This window comes from Hippopotamus amphibius, chromosome 11 (assembly GCF_030028045.1).
Source record: "Hippopotamus amphibius kiboko isolate mHipAmp2 chromosome 11, mHipAmp2.hap2, whole genome shotgun sequence".
NCBI lineage: Eukaryota > Metazoa > Chordata > Mammalia > Artiodactyla > Hippopotamidae > Hippopotamus > Hippopotamus amphibius.
Window position 1 is genome coordinate 114,946,926 of NC_080196.1, and position 14,381 is coordinate 114,961,306.

A 14,381-nucleotide genomic window follows, 5' to 3' on the forward strand; every position below is an offset into this window, starting at 1 on the left:
GGAGGAAGGGGCTTCCCAGAAGGAGGAGTTCTGAGGACTGCATTCCCGGCCAGCTTTGGGAAACGTAGGCTTCGTTCCCTCTAAGTCCATCACTGTTCTCAGCCCACCTGGAGCCCAGTGCAGCCCCCAGCCTGTGCCCTCCCCCTCCCCACCAGCCATAACCCATATATATATGTCTGGTGTGTTCCATACAGCACTGCTGCTAAAGCGTTAACCCTGTAGCAACGGCCCAGTGTCTGGCTCATGGGAAACCCTCAAAAACCTATTAACTCAAATGGGCTGCTAACCTATGAAGCCTGGAGGGGACCCAGGAGTGGGGGCTTTGGAGGCTCCAGGGAAAGGAAGGAAAGGGGGCACAGACATCGCCCTCAAGCAGTGGGACCTCAGGACCAGGTGGGCAGAGAAGCACATACTTGTTACAAGTCACAGACGGAGCCCAGCCTGTCTGCCGGGCTTCACTGCGTGAACTACAAAGTACTGCCAGGTGTGAAATACAGGGACAGCACATCCCCAGGTCAGAGGGACCCTGGAGGAGAGACCAGCGCCCTCTGCCAGCCCTCCCTTCTTCCCATAGGATCCCACAGTCTTCTGGAATCCTGGCTGAAGGCAGCCCTGTGTGTTCACTCGGCAGCCACTGAACCCCTGAAGGGACCCAGGACAGCTCAGGCAGTCAGATGTGCAGAAATAGACTCGCCAGTGGACAAAGTTCAGAATCCCACCAAAGACTCTTTCTCAAAGGCTCAGGCCCTGCCGTGGAGAAAGAACTCCCAGAACACGTGACATGCCAGTTAAACCCAGAAACACAGTTAAATCAAAAACTGGTTTAATTTCTGATTTCTCCAAACCAGATATTTAGACGTACATTAAATATTCTATTTTCTTTTTGCAACTTTCAATGATAAACACTTGGGGCGGGTGGGAGGAGACCTCTCAGAGGAACTGTGTTCCCTGTAAGGAAAGGCAACCTCAGGCAACCCTCCTCCACGGCTCGGAGAGAACCTGCCACCGCCGTGAGGAAATGCTGCTGCCCAACCTCACGCCCGAGCCCAGGCTGGCAGTTCCGGGGGCCACACCAGGGTGCTCATGGGTGACAGCAGGGTCACACACAGCACAGTTACAGTTTGGGACCCGGACCTAGCGATGGGCAGCTGAGCGAGCGAAGGGGAGAGCCTTGCTGCAGGGGGCGAGCGCGCCCCTCAGCCAGACGGAAAGGAGGAGTCTGCAAAATGCAGTTTTTCAACTTGTGCTAAACAAGTTAAAAAATAAGCGCCCTCCGACCCCTCCTTCAGAAGCAGACGGGCCTGGAGACAGGGCTCACAGTGTGACAAATTCCTCTGGGAGAAGGGGAAACCCCAGACTGAGCAAAAAAATGGTGAGAGTGACCAAGGGCCGCCCGGGGCCTGGTGGACAGAAGATGAAGGAGCAGAGAACTCCCGGACGCAGGGCACTCACAGCCCGATGACCGATGAGGGGACACCGGCCACAACTATGGAATGGCCCAGTGCGACAGGCGAGTTTCTTTCATGTAAATCGTACCTTAGTAAGACTGACTTAAGATCAATTAACAGGAAAGCAAGATTACTCCAATAGTGACCAAAAGTCAAAAAGAGGAGGCAGAGCAGCGCTCTGGACACCAGCTGCCCGGTCCTAAGCTGTCCTCTGTGCTGACAGAGGGGCCTGGGACCATCTAGAAGGAAGGAAAGTTCCAGGCTTTTTTGGCCTTAGAACAAGACTGCAAGACCTCTTTTTCATTTCCTCTGAAAATGTACCCTCCCAATTATGTCTGGTTTCAACTGTTAAAATTAACTTCCAGTTCCTTATCAGAATGCAAATGACGGTAAGAGGAAATTGGGCTGGGAGGAGCCAAAAAAAAAAGTCTCTTACATTAAATATTATCCAGCAAGCTGACTTACTACTAAAAAACAACATCCCTCACACACAGCAGGGAAGGCAGGAAGGGACGGCCCCTCAAGGCAGACGGCCCCTGTCCCTCCTGTGCGGCTCAGACAGCCCCTCCTGAGAGGCTTTACTGGCCAGTGGTCTGTCCTTCCCACGCTGACCACCTCTGTTACTGGTATTCATTAATTCGCTTCGTTTTCTCTCCACCACTTCCAAACCTCAGGCAAATTCCTGAGGGCAGGGACCCAGGCCTAGGACGCAGCCCCACAGAGAAAGCCCTGGCAAGCACCCGATGAACGTAGGAGCCACACGAAATGAAGACGCAGAGCTGAGACTGTGAGAGTCTCCACTGCAGCCCCACCATTCTCCCTGGGAGACAGTCTCGTGCATTTCACTCCGGCCCCCCGGCCTCACGCAGAAAAGGAGAAAACCGTCCCTCTGGGAGCGCCCCCACAGTAAGGAAGCCCTCAACCTACCAGAAGAGTATCCGTAAGATGTTGGCCACCAGGAGCACCAGACACACGTAGGTGGAGAAGCCCTCGGCATTCTGCGTCCTCCGGATGTCCCTGTACTGCGGGATGTACGGCACCACCCCTCCGAAGACCATGGCCCCGGCGGCCCCCCAGGAAACCAGCCGGTGCAGCGGGACCAAAAGCCAGTCCAAGCCTTCTGCCTCCATCCCGGACGGCGCGGCGACCCGCCGGCAGGCGGACGTCCCCCCGACCGCGCCCTCCGCGCTCTCGGGCTGCTGGCACGCGCGCCGTCACCTGCCGCGGCGGCCCTGGGCCATCCTCCGCCGCGGGGCCTGGCGAGAGAGGGACAGCGGTGACGCGCCCGGGCCGAGCCCCCTCGCCGGGCGGGGGCCGCGCTCCGCCGGGCGCACCTCCGGGCAGGGCCGGGGCCCGACCCCTCCTCCGGGAAGCCGGCCGGGCGCGGGCTTGCAGGCCCGGGAGGGATGCGGGGGGCTTGGTCCCGGGGCCGGGGGGCTCGGTCCCGGGGGGATGCGGGGCGCTCGCTCTCGGGGGCGGGGGGCTCGGTCCCGGGGGGATGCGGGGCGCTCGCTCTCGGGGGCGGGGGGCTCGGTCCCGGGGGGATGCGGGGGGCTCGGTCCCGGGGCCGGGGGGCTGGGTCCCGGGGGGATGCGGGGGGCTCGGTCCCGGGGGGATGCGAGGGGCTCGCTCCCGGGGCCGGGGGGCTCGATCCCGGGAGGAGGGGACCCGGTCCCGGGGGGAGGGGACTCGGTCCCGGGGGGATGCGAGGGGCTCGCTCCCGGGGCCGGGGGGCTCGATCCCGGGAGGAGGGGACCCGGTCCCGGGGGGATGCGGGGGGCTCGGCCCCGGGGGGAGGGGGCCCGGTCCCGGGGAAGGGGGTCGCACAGCCCAGGGAGGGTCGGAAGGGGGGAGGAGGGGGAGGGGACACGCCGCCCGGGGGGCCCGGCCCGGGGGGGGAGCTCAGCCCAGCGCGGCCCCCGCGTCCACGCGCTCCGCGGACCCCACCCCGCTCACCCGCGCGGCCGCTCCCCGCCGTGCGTCCGCCCGCCGTCCGTCCGTCCGTCTGTCCGAGAGCCGGGCCCCGCCTCGACGTGACGTCACGATGCGTGGCCCCGCCCACGCCGGGCGGCGGGACGGGCGCCGCTGGGTCCTAGAGCGCGCCGGCGGCCGGGGAGGTGGCGGCCGGACCCCGGACGTGGCCCGGCGTCGGGGGCACGGCCAGGGCGCTCGGCCCGCCCAGTGGGCCCTGCTCGGCGGGCCCCCCAGCCTGGGTCAGGAAATAGCTGCCCGGCGGGGCCACTCCTTCTGGGCCAGGTGCCCGTGTGGACCCGGCTCCATCTCGCCCGCCGCGACTGGCCGCGTAGACGAGGCTCGCCGCCAACGAGAGCGGAGGACCGGATCCCGTCGCCGCCCCGCGGGTCAGCGCGAGGCCTGGGGACGCCCGCCTCGTGCGGACGGCGAGGGTCCCGGTGGGGCGACGGCCCCCTGTGCGGACCCGGGCGGCGTCTGAGCGCCCCGTGATTCCTGGGGTCCTTCCACCCGTCATTGCCTGCCCGGGCCTGTGGGGCCCCCCATCCTGACCTGGGGGTCCCTGAGGAGCCTGACCTAGAGCAAGTCCCACACGAGCCTGGCGATAGCATGGCTCCTGGTGAAACAACGGGTTGCTCTCATCCTCTCCGGCCTCGGAGGCCAGTGTATTTCTGAGTATCCACCAGAAACCGCCAAAAACACAGCACCAGGAAAGCACAGGAAATAAAACATGGGCGCAGAAGGACGTCCTGGAGACGCTGGGAGAGGAAAAGCACGTGCTGCTCCTTGGCCAGGTCCTCCCCCAAGCTTCAGCGCCGCCAGAATATTCTGTCCTCTTTATTGTGGAGGTTGGGGTAGGGAATACAGGCTTCCCTCCCGACTCACTGGAGCATCTGAGGCCACGGCGTCTGGCCCTGTTTGTCCTGGAGTACATGGGCAAACTGGCGCCAGCCCAGAGCCAGCGGCGGTTCTGGGTCCGTCAGCTGTGCCAGGTGGAACACGTACACCAGCCAGTGCCTGCAGAGTCCAGCTAAGTGGATACAATCTTGCATTCTTGACCCAATACTTTGCCCCACAGAAGTGGCTTGTAATCCTTTTGAGCACCGCCTGTCTCGAATCAGAGGGCTACCCGCTGGTCCAGAACCATACGTCAGGAAGAAGAAAGAGCTCATCTCGGCTGCTGCATGTTCCCTGGCTTCCTGTGCTCCCAAACAAAGGAAGCCCACCGAGCTGTGGGAGACCAAAAAATGATACCCACAACTATCACATCCTAGTTCCTGGAGCCTGAGAATGTTGCCTTATATGAAAAGAAAAAAATTGCAGATGTGATTAAGTTAAGGATCTTGAGGGGGGATTATCCTGATTATCCAGGTGGCCCTGCATGCCCACCTGGAGCAGAAGGAGGCAGAAGGAGACTCAGGCACAAGAGGCCGTGTTAGCATGGAGCGGAGAGAGAAGTGAAAATGTGGCCTTGAAGGGTGGAATGATGCAGCCAAGGGATGCCGGTAGCCACCAGCGGTGGGAAGAGGCACAAAGAGAACTTTCCCAGGAGCCTCTGGAAGGAACACGCCCCTGCCAACACATTGATTTTGGCCCAGTTAAACTGATTCCAGACTTTTGGCTTCCAAAAGTGAGAGAATAAATTTCTGCAGTTTTATGCCTCCCAACTTGTGGTAATTTGTCACAGCAACCACTGGAAACTAATACAGAGTCCTTAAAGTGAAGGAGAAACACTTTCTCAGAAAAAAATGAAACTGAGGAAATTTATTGCCAGCAGCAGACCAACCCTGTAAGAAATATTAAAATAAGTTATTTAGTCAGAAGGAAAATTGGATCTCCAGAAAGAAAGGAAAAGCCTCAGAGAAGGACTAAATGAAGGTAAATCTTTAAAGCAATCAAGTAACAGTGTATTGGGTGATTACAGCACATGGATAAACTAAATGAATGACAAGGGGCATACAGGAGGAACTGTGGATGTTCTCACATAAGACACCAGCACTACACATAAAGCAGCATATGTTATTTGAAGGTAAAATTCCATAATCTTAAAATATATATTGTAAACCCTAGGGCAACCACTAAAAAAGTGTTTTTAAAGCATACACCAAGAGATGAGGTAAAAATGCAATCATATGAAATGAACAGTTAAAACCAGAGAAGGTGTATAAAAACAGATGATTGAACTTGGTGTACCCCCCCAAAAAATAATAAATAAATAAATAAAATGAAAAAAAAAAAAAAAAAACCCAGAGAAGGCAGAAAATGAGGAGGAAAAAGGAAACAAAGAATATATGCAATGAATAGAAAACAGTTATAAAGGGGTAAATTTTAATCCAACTGTATGAATCATCACTTTAGATGTGAGTGGTCTAAATACACCAATTAAAAGGCAGAGATTGTCAGACTGGACAAAGTTCAGAAATAAGCCTCTGCAAGTGCCGCTGTCCCTGGGGTATTTGGTGGCCTGTGCAGCAGAAACACAGGGGAGAGGACCACACAGGCCGCCGAGCAAATGGGTGACTGGCTCTGTGCAGCAGAAACGCAGGGGAGAGGACCACAGGAGCCGCCGAGCAAATGGGTGACTGGCTGTCGCAGGTCATGACTCTGGCCCTTCGCCCCAAGGGAACTGCGTCTATACTGCAAAGAAGGTGGCGCATCCACCAGACCGTGTAGTAACTTATTCACAGGTGTAAGTACGCACACAGGAAGCAAGTCTGAACAGATAGAGCCCCAATTCTTAATACTTGTCTCTGATGTGACTATACCTTTCTGTGTGGCTTAAATGTTTTATAATGAGTATACATGACTTTTTTTTATAGGCAATTTAATTTATTTATTTATTGGCACAACGCAGCATGCGGGATCTTAGTTCCCCAACCAGGAGTCAAATCCATGCTCCCTGCAGTGGAAGTGCGGAGTCGCAACCTCTGGACCTGCAGGGAGTCCCGTCATGGCTTTTCTAATTGAGAAAACCACACGGCTGCACTTTACCAGAAGAAAAGGCAAGTTTCTGCATGGCTGCCTCTCCCCATAAATGAAAGGCCACGTCCCATGCTTGGGTTGTGTGGCATCTGAACATGTCCCCCGTTCGTCCCTGAGCCAAGCTCATGCCTCTTCTTGGACACTGGAGCTGGGATGGATGGGTTCCAGGTGTGAACTCTTACTTTCTCCTCAGTTCACAGGTGCTATTTTTGGAACTGGTTGAGAATATGGAAATGGCACCAAAAAGGTAAACTCTCACTGAAGTCACTGGGCCCGCCAGGCTGAGGGCTTGTGCTGAGCTCCATGACGAGGACCCCTGGGCTGAGCGTCACCTGAGGGTCCATGCTTCCCCGTCGGAGATGTGCTTACAGGTTGTTTCTGAGAGCTTGATTCTGCCTCTGAATGTAGACAAAATAGAATCCGGGACTGTGAACAAAGCACCCAGCTGAGGTTTGTTAGAAGGCTGCAGAGCTGGACAGTTGGGAAGAGCAGACCTGGGGCACCACGGACCTGGCCTTGGCCTCCGCCTGCCCGATGTCTGTTTTCATGTATCTTGAGCTCACACCTTTGCCATGTGTGGCTGGGCTCACTGCTGGCCCCCCGTTCCTCCCCTTGCCTTGGCGCAGCCATGTGGCTGACCTCTGGCCAGTGCCATGGGTGGAAGTGCCTGGTCCCCGGCCTCCATCCCACCCTCCTCGCTCACCCTCTGCTGCTGGCCAGGTGCAAACAAGGTGGTAGAGAGCTCCGCTGGGATATGGCCCAGTTCCTGCCTGCCAGCCTCGGGCTGTGAACCAATGCGAATGTCACTGGGCTCAACCACTGGAACTGGTTCGTTACAGAGGAGCACACGTCCCCTAACATGCACACAAATTCTGAAATGCCCGCAACTTTAGCCCTTCCCAGACGGCATCTAACAACACTCCACCACACCACCCACATCAGCCCACTTCTAACTTTCCAAACTGATACCTGCGTTGTTCCCACGCAGCGGAGCCGCCGCGAGCCCGCCCGAGTTACCACTCAGCCCCGCGAGGAGCCAGCGGCAGACGTAAACGGCGCTTCTCATTGACTCAACCTTCATTGAAAGCACAGCGGCTCTGCAGTTGCTCCGTAACAATGGTTCTGAAGGTGAAGGGCACCTGCAGAGACCACCGGACGGTGCTCCGGCCCCTGCACCCACCGTACGTCCCATCTCCACAGGCCTTGGCACAGGCCATCACCCTAGCGGCCTTCTCTGGCCTCTACTAGACTCAGCTCAGTCCCTGGATGTCTTCGAAGGTCAAGGATATGACCACCCTTCTCGGCACTGCCCCGCCTTCCAGAGCCTCATGCTTGAGGGCCCCCACCGCAGCCTTTGGGCGGGAAGGTCCATGCAAGCCGACGGACTGCTGGCACCTGACGTGAGAACACTGTCACCACTGTAGATTTTAAATGGCAAACTCACAAAAGTAAGACAAAAGGACAACAAATCGGAGAAGATATTTTCTAAAGCAGGAAAGGAAAGATGTGCAGCCTGAGAGGCGTCCCGTTCTGCTCCCGCCGTGACGTCAGCAGGCAGCAGAAACACCAGAGACCAAACGGGGGCGACAGCCTGCGCACGGAGGTGGGACGCCACCTGGGCAAGGGGGACGGAGGGCAACTTCTGGGCACCAAGCCGCAGGGCAAACCCCCAGCTTGCGAGGCCGGAGGCAGGAGAGTTTGGAACTCGTTAGGGCCTCATCAGCCCCCGAGAGGAGAACAGGCAACAAGAGCGCGGGGGCTGGTGTCGGAGACTCTCAGGATGGAGAGCGGAATAGTGCGGGGGCGGGGCGGGGGGGTTCGTGAAGTGCCTGGGCGCTTGGCACCCTCACCGCCTTCTCAGCAATCAACTGCTTTGGCGCTTTTCTTCTGGGAACGTCGCTTTCCAGAAAGTACGAAAGATGCCCGTGAGCGCACAGCAGCGTGTCATAAGGTTTTGGATATCTTCCGAGAAATAGGCGCAGTCCTTCAAACTTGCCGGATGATGGTGGCGCTGTGCACTGAACATAAGTGGACACATAAGCAAAAGTGCCTGGGAAACTGGATGGACCTACACTCTGCGGTTCAGCCAGTAGCACTGGGGCAGCGATGTCCGTCCCCCTGGTTAAGTGAGCCGTCCTTGGGGGAGGCCAGGAGTGTGTACAGAACACTCTGCTCTCTGAAAAAGAAGCTGGGCTTGGGGATAAAACTGCGGTTTGAAGAAACTAAGCAAAATGCTGGTGGGAAATCTGCTGGTAGGTTGACTAGAGGAAAGCCAGAGAGCTACGGAACTATTACAAGTTTTATCAAGGAATGACTTTGTAGAACATCCGGAGAGAAAAATAGTCCACAGTGAAACTAAACGGAGTAAAGAAAAGATGACGCCTAAACTTGATCCAGTCTAAAAAGAAAAGACCAGAATGAGCCGTCCAGGTGTGAGCAACGCGCAGGGCTCGCAGGACGGAGGGACGCACGTCAGAAGTCTCAAAAGACCCAGAAAAAGGTTTTGCTTATTTCAAACACTGACATGGACGTGCTGTGCAGTGGTCATCCAGCAGACGGGCTGGCAGATGAGCACAGGCAAGGTGAGAGCAGGCATGTGAAGGCGCCCAGTGCTCAAAATGCTTTGTTCATAGTTGGAATAGAAACCATTTCAAATCCAAACCAGGTAATTAGATCTCGGCTACCCACGAAATGAAAAAGCAAAAGTAAAGCAGTTGGAACATGACTTTTGTTTGCTGTGTTTGGCTAAAAATCCACTGAAAAATGAATGCAAGATCTTGTAGCAAAAAAAAAAAAAAGCAGTGGTTTGCAACAAACTCTAATAGCAGAAGTACATGACTCTGCAAAGGGGACTGACTCAGGAGGAGAAAGAATGCGCACAGGGCTGGAGGCTCAGCAGCGGGAGAGGTGCGAGCTGGCAGCAGAGACTCCAGAAAAGGAGGCAGAACCCTGAGGCAGCATCGCCTGTGAAATTCCAGGTTCCTGTTCTGGGAGGGAAGGCCCCCTGACAACAGCGTTCGCCCTGGCACAGGGGTTTGTCCCCGACAACAGGGTTCACCCCTGACTCATTCAGCAAAACGCAGTCTTGCTGGAAAGACGATGCAGCATGAAGGCTTGAGGTGCGAATTACTACAAGGCACCTGGGAACAGCAGCGCTTACTCTGCAGCGCGGAGTCGGGTGCACACGGCAAACACCCCCACACCACACACGCACCACACACGCACCACACACACACCACACACGCACCACACACGCACCACACACGCACCACACACGCACCACACACGCACCACACACGAACGGTTCCCCATCACCAGACGCTTTTGTGAACCTTCCTCTTTTTTTTTTTTTAATCGAGGCAAAATTCCTGTAACACAAAATTAGCCCTGATAAATGAACAATTCAGTGGCATATGGTACATTCACACGGTTGTGGGAGCACCATTTCCGTCTGGTTCTGGAATATTTTCATCCCCACATAAAACCTCACACCTCTTAGGCAGTTTCTCCCCAATCCCCCTCCCTCCAGCCCTGGAAACCACCAATCTGCTCTCTGTCTTTATGCATTTACGTGTCCGGGACATTCCAGAAAGTGGAGTCACACGACGTCCGCCTCTGTCTGCTGCTCCCGTCAGCGTCGCCGTGTTCACCCCAGGGCAGCAGGGGTGCAGGACACTCACCCCCTCCGGGGCCCCACTGAGCCTCGCTCCGCTGCCTGCGGGCCTACTTTTCAGATGATGAATAACATGCTCGCTGGAGCAACAGAAAAGCTTCAGGCAACTTAAATTTCCTGTCATTCACGTTTCCTCAATGTAAGGAGGAAAGCTTAAGGCTGTGACCTGACCAGTAGCAAAAAGCACAACTTTTTATTTGAGAAGTCATACAGTAAAGGGAAGATAAACTGTACTGAACAGAAATTGTAAATGCAAAGTGTATGCTACCTTGCTTCCAGTCATCCAGAGGCTCTTTCTTCTTGTTCTCACCTGTTACTTTCCTCCCCCCCCCCGCCCCCACCTTGCCTGAGAGTTTCCTGGGCTCCCCAGCTCCCACTGGGACTGGGACAAGCACCCCTAGCCTCCCCAGAGAGCTGACCATTTTTGCCCCCAGTTCTCTAAAGCTCACACAACCGTTACCTTGACTTCCCTCAGTAAGATTGTGACGTGATAGGGAATTCCCTGGGGGTCCAGTGGTTAGGACTCAGAGCTTTCACGACCAAGGGGCCCGGGTTTGAGCCCTGGTCTGGAAACAAGCTCCTGCAAGCCACGTGGCGTGGCCAAAAGAAAACAAAAATGAAAGGTTTGTGATGTGATCAATGGTTCACCTGGGAAAGAAGCAGCTTAATTTTTAACTCAGACTTTGGGTTTTGTTCCCAGGGACAGGTGCCCATGGACAGGCTGAGGAGTACCTGTGACTGCCAAGATGGGGGTGGGGTGCGGGTAGCCAAGAGCCAGCTCTCAGCCTCGGAGTTTCTACCTTTCAGGGACGGAGAGCAAGACACTGATTCTTCTTAAGTGGAAAAAGCAGAGCTGATTTTATTTTTACTCTGCGAAGAAATCCACTTCTTTATTGTGTATTTTCCTTGGGGTGGCTTCTGAGAGGAGCTGGTGGGGTGTTGGGAACACCGGCCCTGGCCCTGCCCAATGCAGAATAACAACCAGATACGGCTGTCAGAGCAAGCGTTGGGACAACTTTGGAAGTCAGTATTTAAAGACGTTTATAGCCTTGGAGAGGATTCTGGGATGATGGTGGCGCTCGAGGCACCAGGAGTGGCCCCCCACCGGGACACCTGCAGGGACACAATCTGTCTGAGGTAACGGTTAGGGGAAACACAGACTGAAACCGCCCACCCTGCCCAGGCAGACAGTAAAATGTGCATGAGTTATTTTACGACAGGAAATCCTGGTAAGGAACACGGAACTAACCAGAAGAATAGACACGCCAGTCCACATGTCCTGCCAACCTCCCAGACTCCTCCTCGCTGGAATCCATCTTGGCTGAGAGATGCGCACGCCACCGGAAAGGACCCTGAGTCAGAATGATGGGCCAGAGACAACCCGGAAACGGATCCCATCCCCATAAAACCCAAGACGGCGAGCCCCGTAGCAGAGCAGGTCTCCTGCGCTCCCTTACCTCTTGCTCGCCACCCGGACGCCCCTCCTCCATAAGGGCTCCTGCTCTGTCAGCACATGTGTCTCCTTAGACAATTCATTTCCCAGTGTCAGACAAGAGCCCACCCTTGGGCCCTGGAAGGGGTCCCCCGTCCTGCAACATAAGTAGGACTCCGGAGCTGGTGAAGGCTTGCAAGTTCCAGGGGAAGAGCTGGACGGCTGCTGCAGTCAACTTTGGTGACTCTCAGGCCTTAGCATGGTCACACCTTCCCGTCCCCCGCTCAGCCACACGGCAGGAGGCCACACACGTGTTTCTGGAGCGGCGTGCAGGAGCCAGGGTGGACCAAAAGGACCCTGTCCTCCAGTATCAGGAATCTGTGCCCGGATGCTGCTTCTGATGGCAGAGGTGCAGCCAAAGAGGCAGGTGGCCACACCTCCCCCCACTGCTGTAAACCCCTCCCCCACCAAGGGTAAGTGACTTCTGGGGACTTAAAGGGCAAGTGCTCTTTTATCCCCGTTCATTTTTCTCTTTCTCCCCCTTTGGGAGCGAGGCATTGAAGACTAGGACATTCAAAAACAACTGCAGATACAGGAAGAAACAGAAAATGATGGCACCTGGCCAAGGAAAGGCCCAGACAAGACCTAAGAAGACGTGAAGTTTTCACCTCAGGCTGATCCTCCGCTCAGACAGCCTACAACAGTAAAAGAACACAAACAATAACAAAAACCAGTAGATCTTGAGGAAGGGGGAGGATCTGATTTCCAGAGCTACCACATTATTAGAGTCAAATGTCCAGTTTTCAACAACAACAAAATAAAAATCACAAAGAAACAGGAGAGTATGACCTGCTCAAAGGGAACAATTAATTCACAGAAACTGGCCCTAAAAAGACCTGATGACAGAGCTACTAGATGAAGACTTTAAAGCAACTGCCTTGGACTTCCCTGGCGGCGCAGTGGTTAAGAATCCGCCTGCCGATGCAGGGGACACGGGTTCGAGCCCTGGTCCGGGAAGATCCCACATTCCGCGGAGCAACCAAGCCCGTGAGCCACAACTAGCGAGCCCGCGTGCCAGAACTACTGAAGCCCTCGGGCCTAGAGTCTGAGTTCCGCAAGAGAAGCCACGACAATGAGAAGCCCGGGCACCACAACGAAGAGCAGCCCCCGCTCACCGTGACTAGAGGAAGCCCGCGCACAGTAATGCAGACCCAACGCAGCCAAAAATAAATTAACTAATTTAATTTAAAAAAAAAACAAAAACAACTGCCTTAAAGATGCTCAAAGAACTAAAGGAACATACAGAGAAAGTCAAGAAAACAGTGTGTGAACAAAATGGAACTATCAGTAACATGGATAACATGGGAGAAAACCTAAAAGAAACCAAAAAGAAATAATGGAGTTGAAAAGTACAGAAGCTGAAATGAAAAATTCACTAGAGAAATCAAAGGCAGATTTGAGCAAGCAGAAGAAAGAATCTTTTGAAAATCTATCTTGTTTCAAGTTCTAAACAGCTGGTCGTAGGACATTGGTCTGTGTCCAGATTTGAGACAATGAAGGCCCTTTCTGCCTTTTGGGAAGTTTAAACCAGTTCCTCCTTTTCTGTTTTCCTAAGCCTGTTCATTCTGGGGTTTTGACCACTTGTTCACACGCCGAAACCCCTGGAGGGCTTTAAAACCACAAATGCCAGGGCCTCCAGAGTGCTGACAACTGTTACAGAGCTGAGTCTGCACAGCGTCCTGGCGTGGGTCCATCGTGAAGCCAGGTTTGAGAGCCACAGTTTTAAAATTCACAGCTAATACAGGAAGTCCTCATGACTCAGGATAATTGCTTCCGGGAAGGGCCAATTACTATAAACAGGGCCAGAATTGCATAATAAATACTTAGTGGGTTAAAAAATAGTTGATTATGTTGCATTAAAAATAAAAGCTAAAATTATGAAAATATTGCAACAATTTTAGAATCAGTAAAAGGAAGCAAAAATTTTTATGCTCAAGCCTGTCCAAATCAGTACCCTGAAAGAACCCTTCTTTTCTTACAGAATTTTTAAGAATTTCAAACATACATAAAAGTAGAGATTGTAGAACAGTGAACTCCAGGTATCCATCACCCAACATCTGTAACTATAAAGGAGCTCTTTTAACGAATGTAAAATAAAAAACAGCACAGTCTAATCGGCAGCATTTCTCCCTTTCTTGGTAATAATGGTGCATCTTAAAATCAGCAGCGTCTTAGATTTAAGGCCTTAGAAATGAAGCCCTTCACATGGAATCGGAGGGGCATCTGGGCACTTCCACTGGCTTCACTCTTCACGGAATAGAACTTCCTCTCACATTCGGTCGCACTGTAATGGTCTCATCTATCAAAGTTAAAAGTTTAATATTCTGGTTTAAAGTTTTGTTTCATGTTTAGCTGCTGTTCTTGTGGTCTGTGTCTTTGATTCCATCATGTACTTCTTACACAGACTCTATTTTCTTCCCCAACCTATCTTTGCCCCAGTGAAACATCATCTAATTTCCGCAGCTTCGCTGTACACTTGAATACTCTCCTACGGCAGATTTGCAAGATCAGTTGCATTAGAGAATTCTTCCCCTGAACCTAGTTCCTGAAATTCAATATCCTTAACAAGATGAGTTTTTGTTGAGTGATTCTCGCTTCCATATTAATGAATTTGTCTCCCACAGATGCAGAACTAAGAATTAGAAAGTGGTGAAAAACCACTCAGGTGCTAGATGTAGAATGACAGCTCCTATTTCTCCAGTAGAGATTGGGTTTTCAGGGTTATCAGAGAGTTTTTGAGTAGGTTTCAACTGAGAGATTACAGTTGAGAAAGATAGAACATATACTAAAAAACACAAAGGGGGGACTTCCTAGG

The 14,381-nt window shown here is 53.7% G+C and overlaps 1 protein-coding gene across 3 annotated transcripts in view; it reads right to left on the minus strand.

The window, feature by feature from the left end:
• SLC66A2 (solute carrier family 66 member 2) overlaps positions 1-3,544 on the minus strand; it is a 48,321-nt gene extending 44,777 nt beyond the window's left edge. For 2 of the 3 annotated variants that reach the window (XM_057698675.1, XM_057698674.1), the window contains exons 1-2: positions 3,405-3,544; positions 2,376-2,704 (exon numbers count right to left, since the gene is read on the minus strand). In XM_057698675.1, the coding sequence (XP_057554658.1) occupies positions 2,376-2,578 (203 nt within the window). In that variant the 5' untranslated portion in view covers positions 2,579-2,704; positions 3,405-3,544. The remainder of the gene's footprint in view (positions 1-2,375; positions 2,705-3,404) is intronic. The other variant, XM_057698673.1, reaches the window with a different exon arrangement.
• Between the last annotated feature and the right edge of the window lie 10,837 nt (positions 3,545-14,381).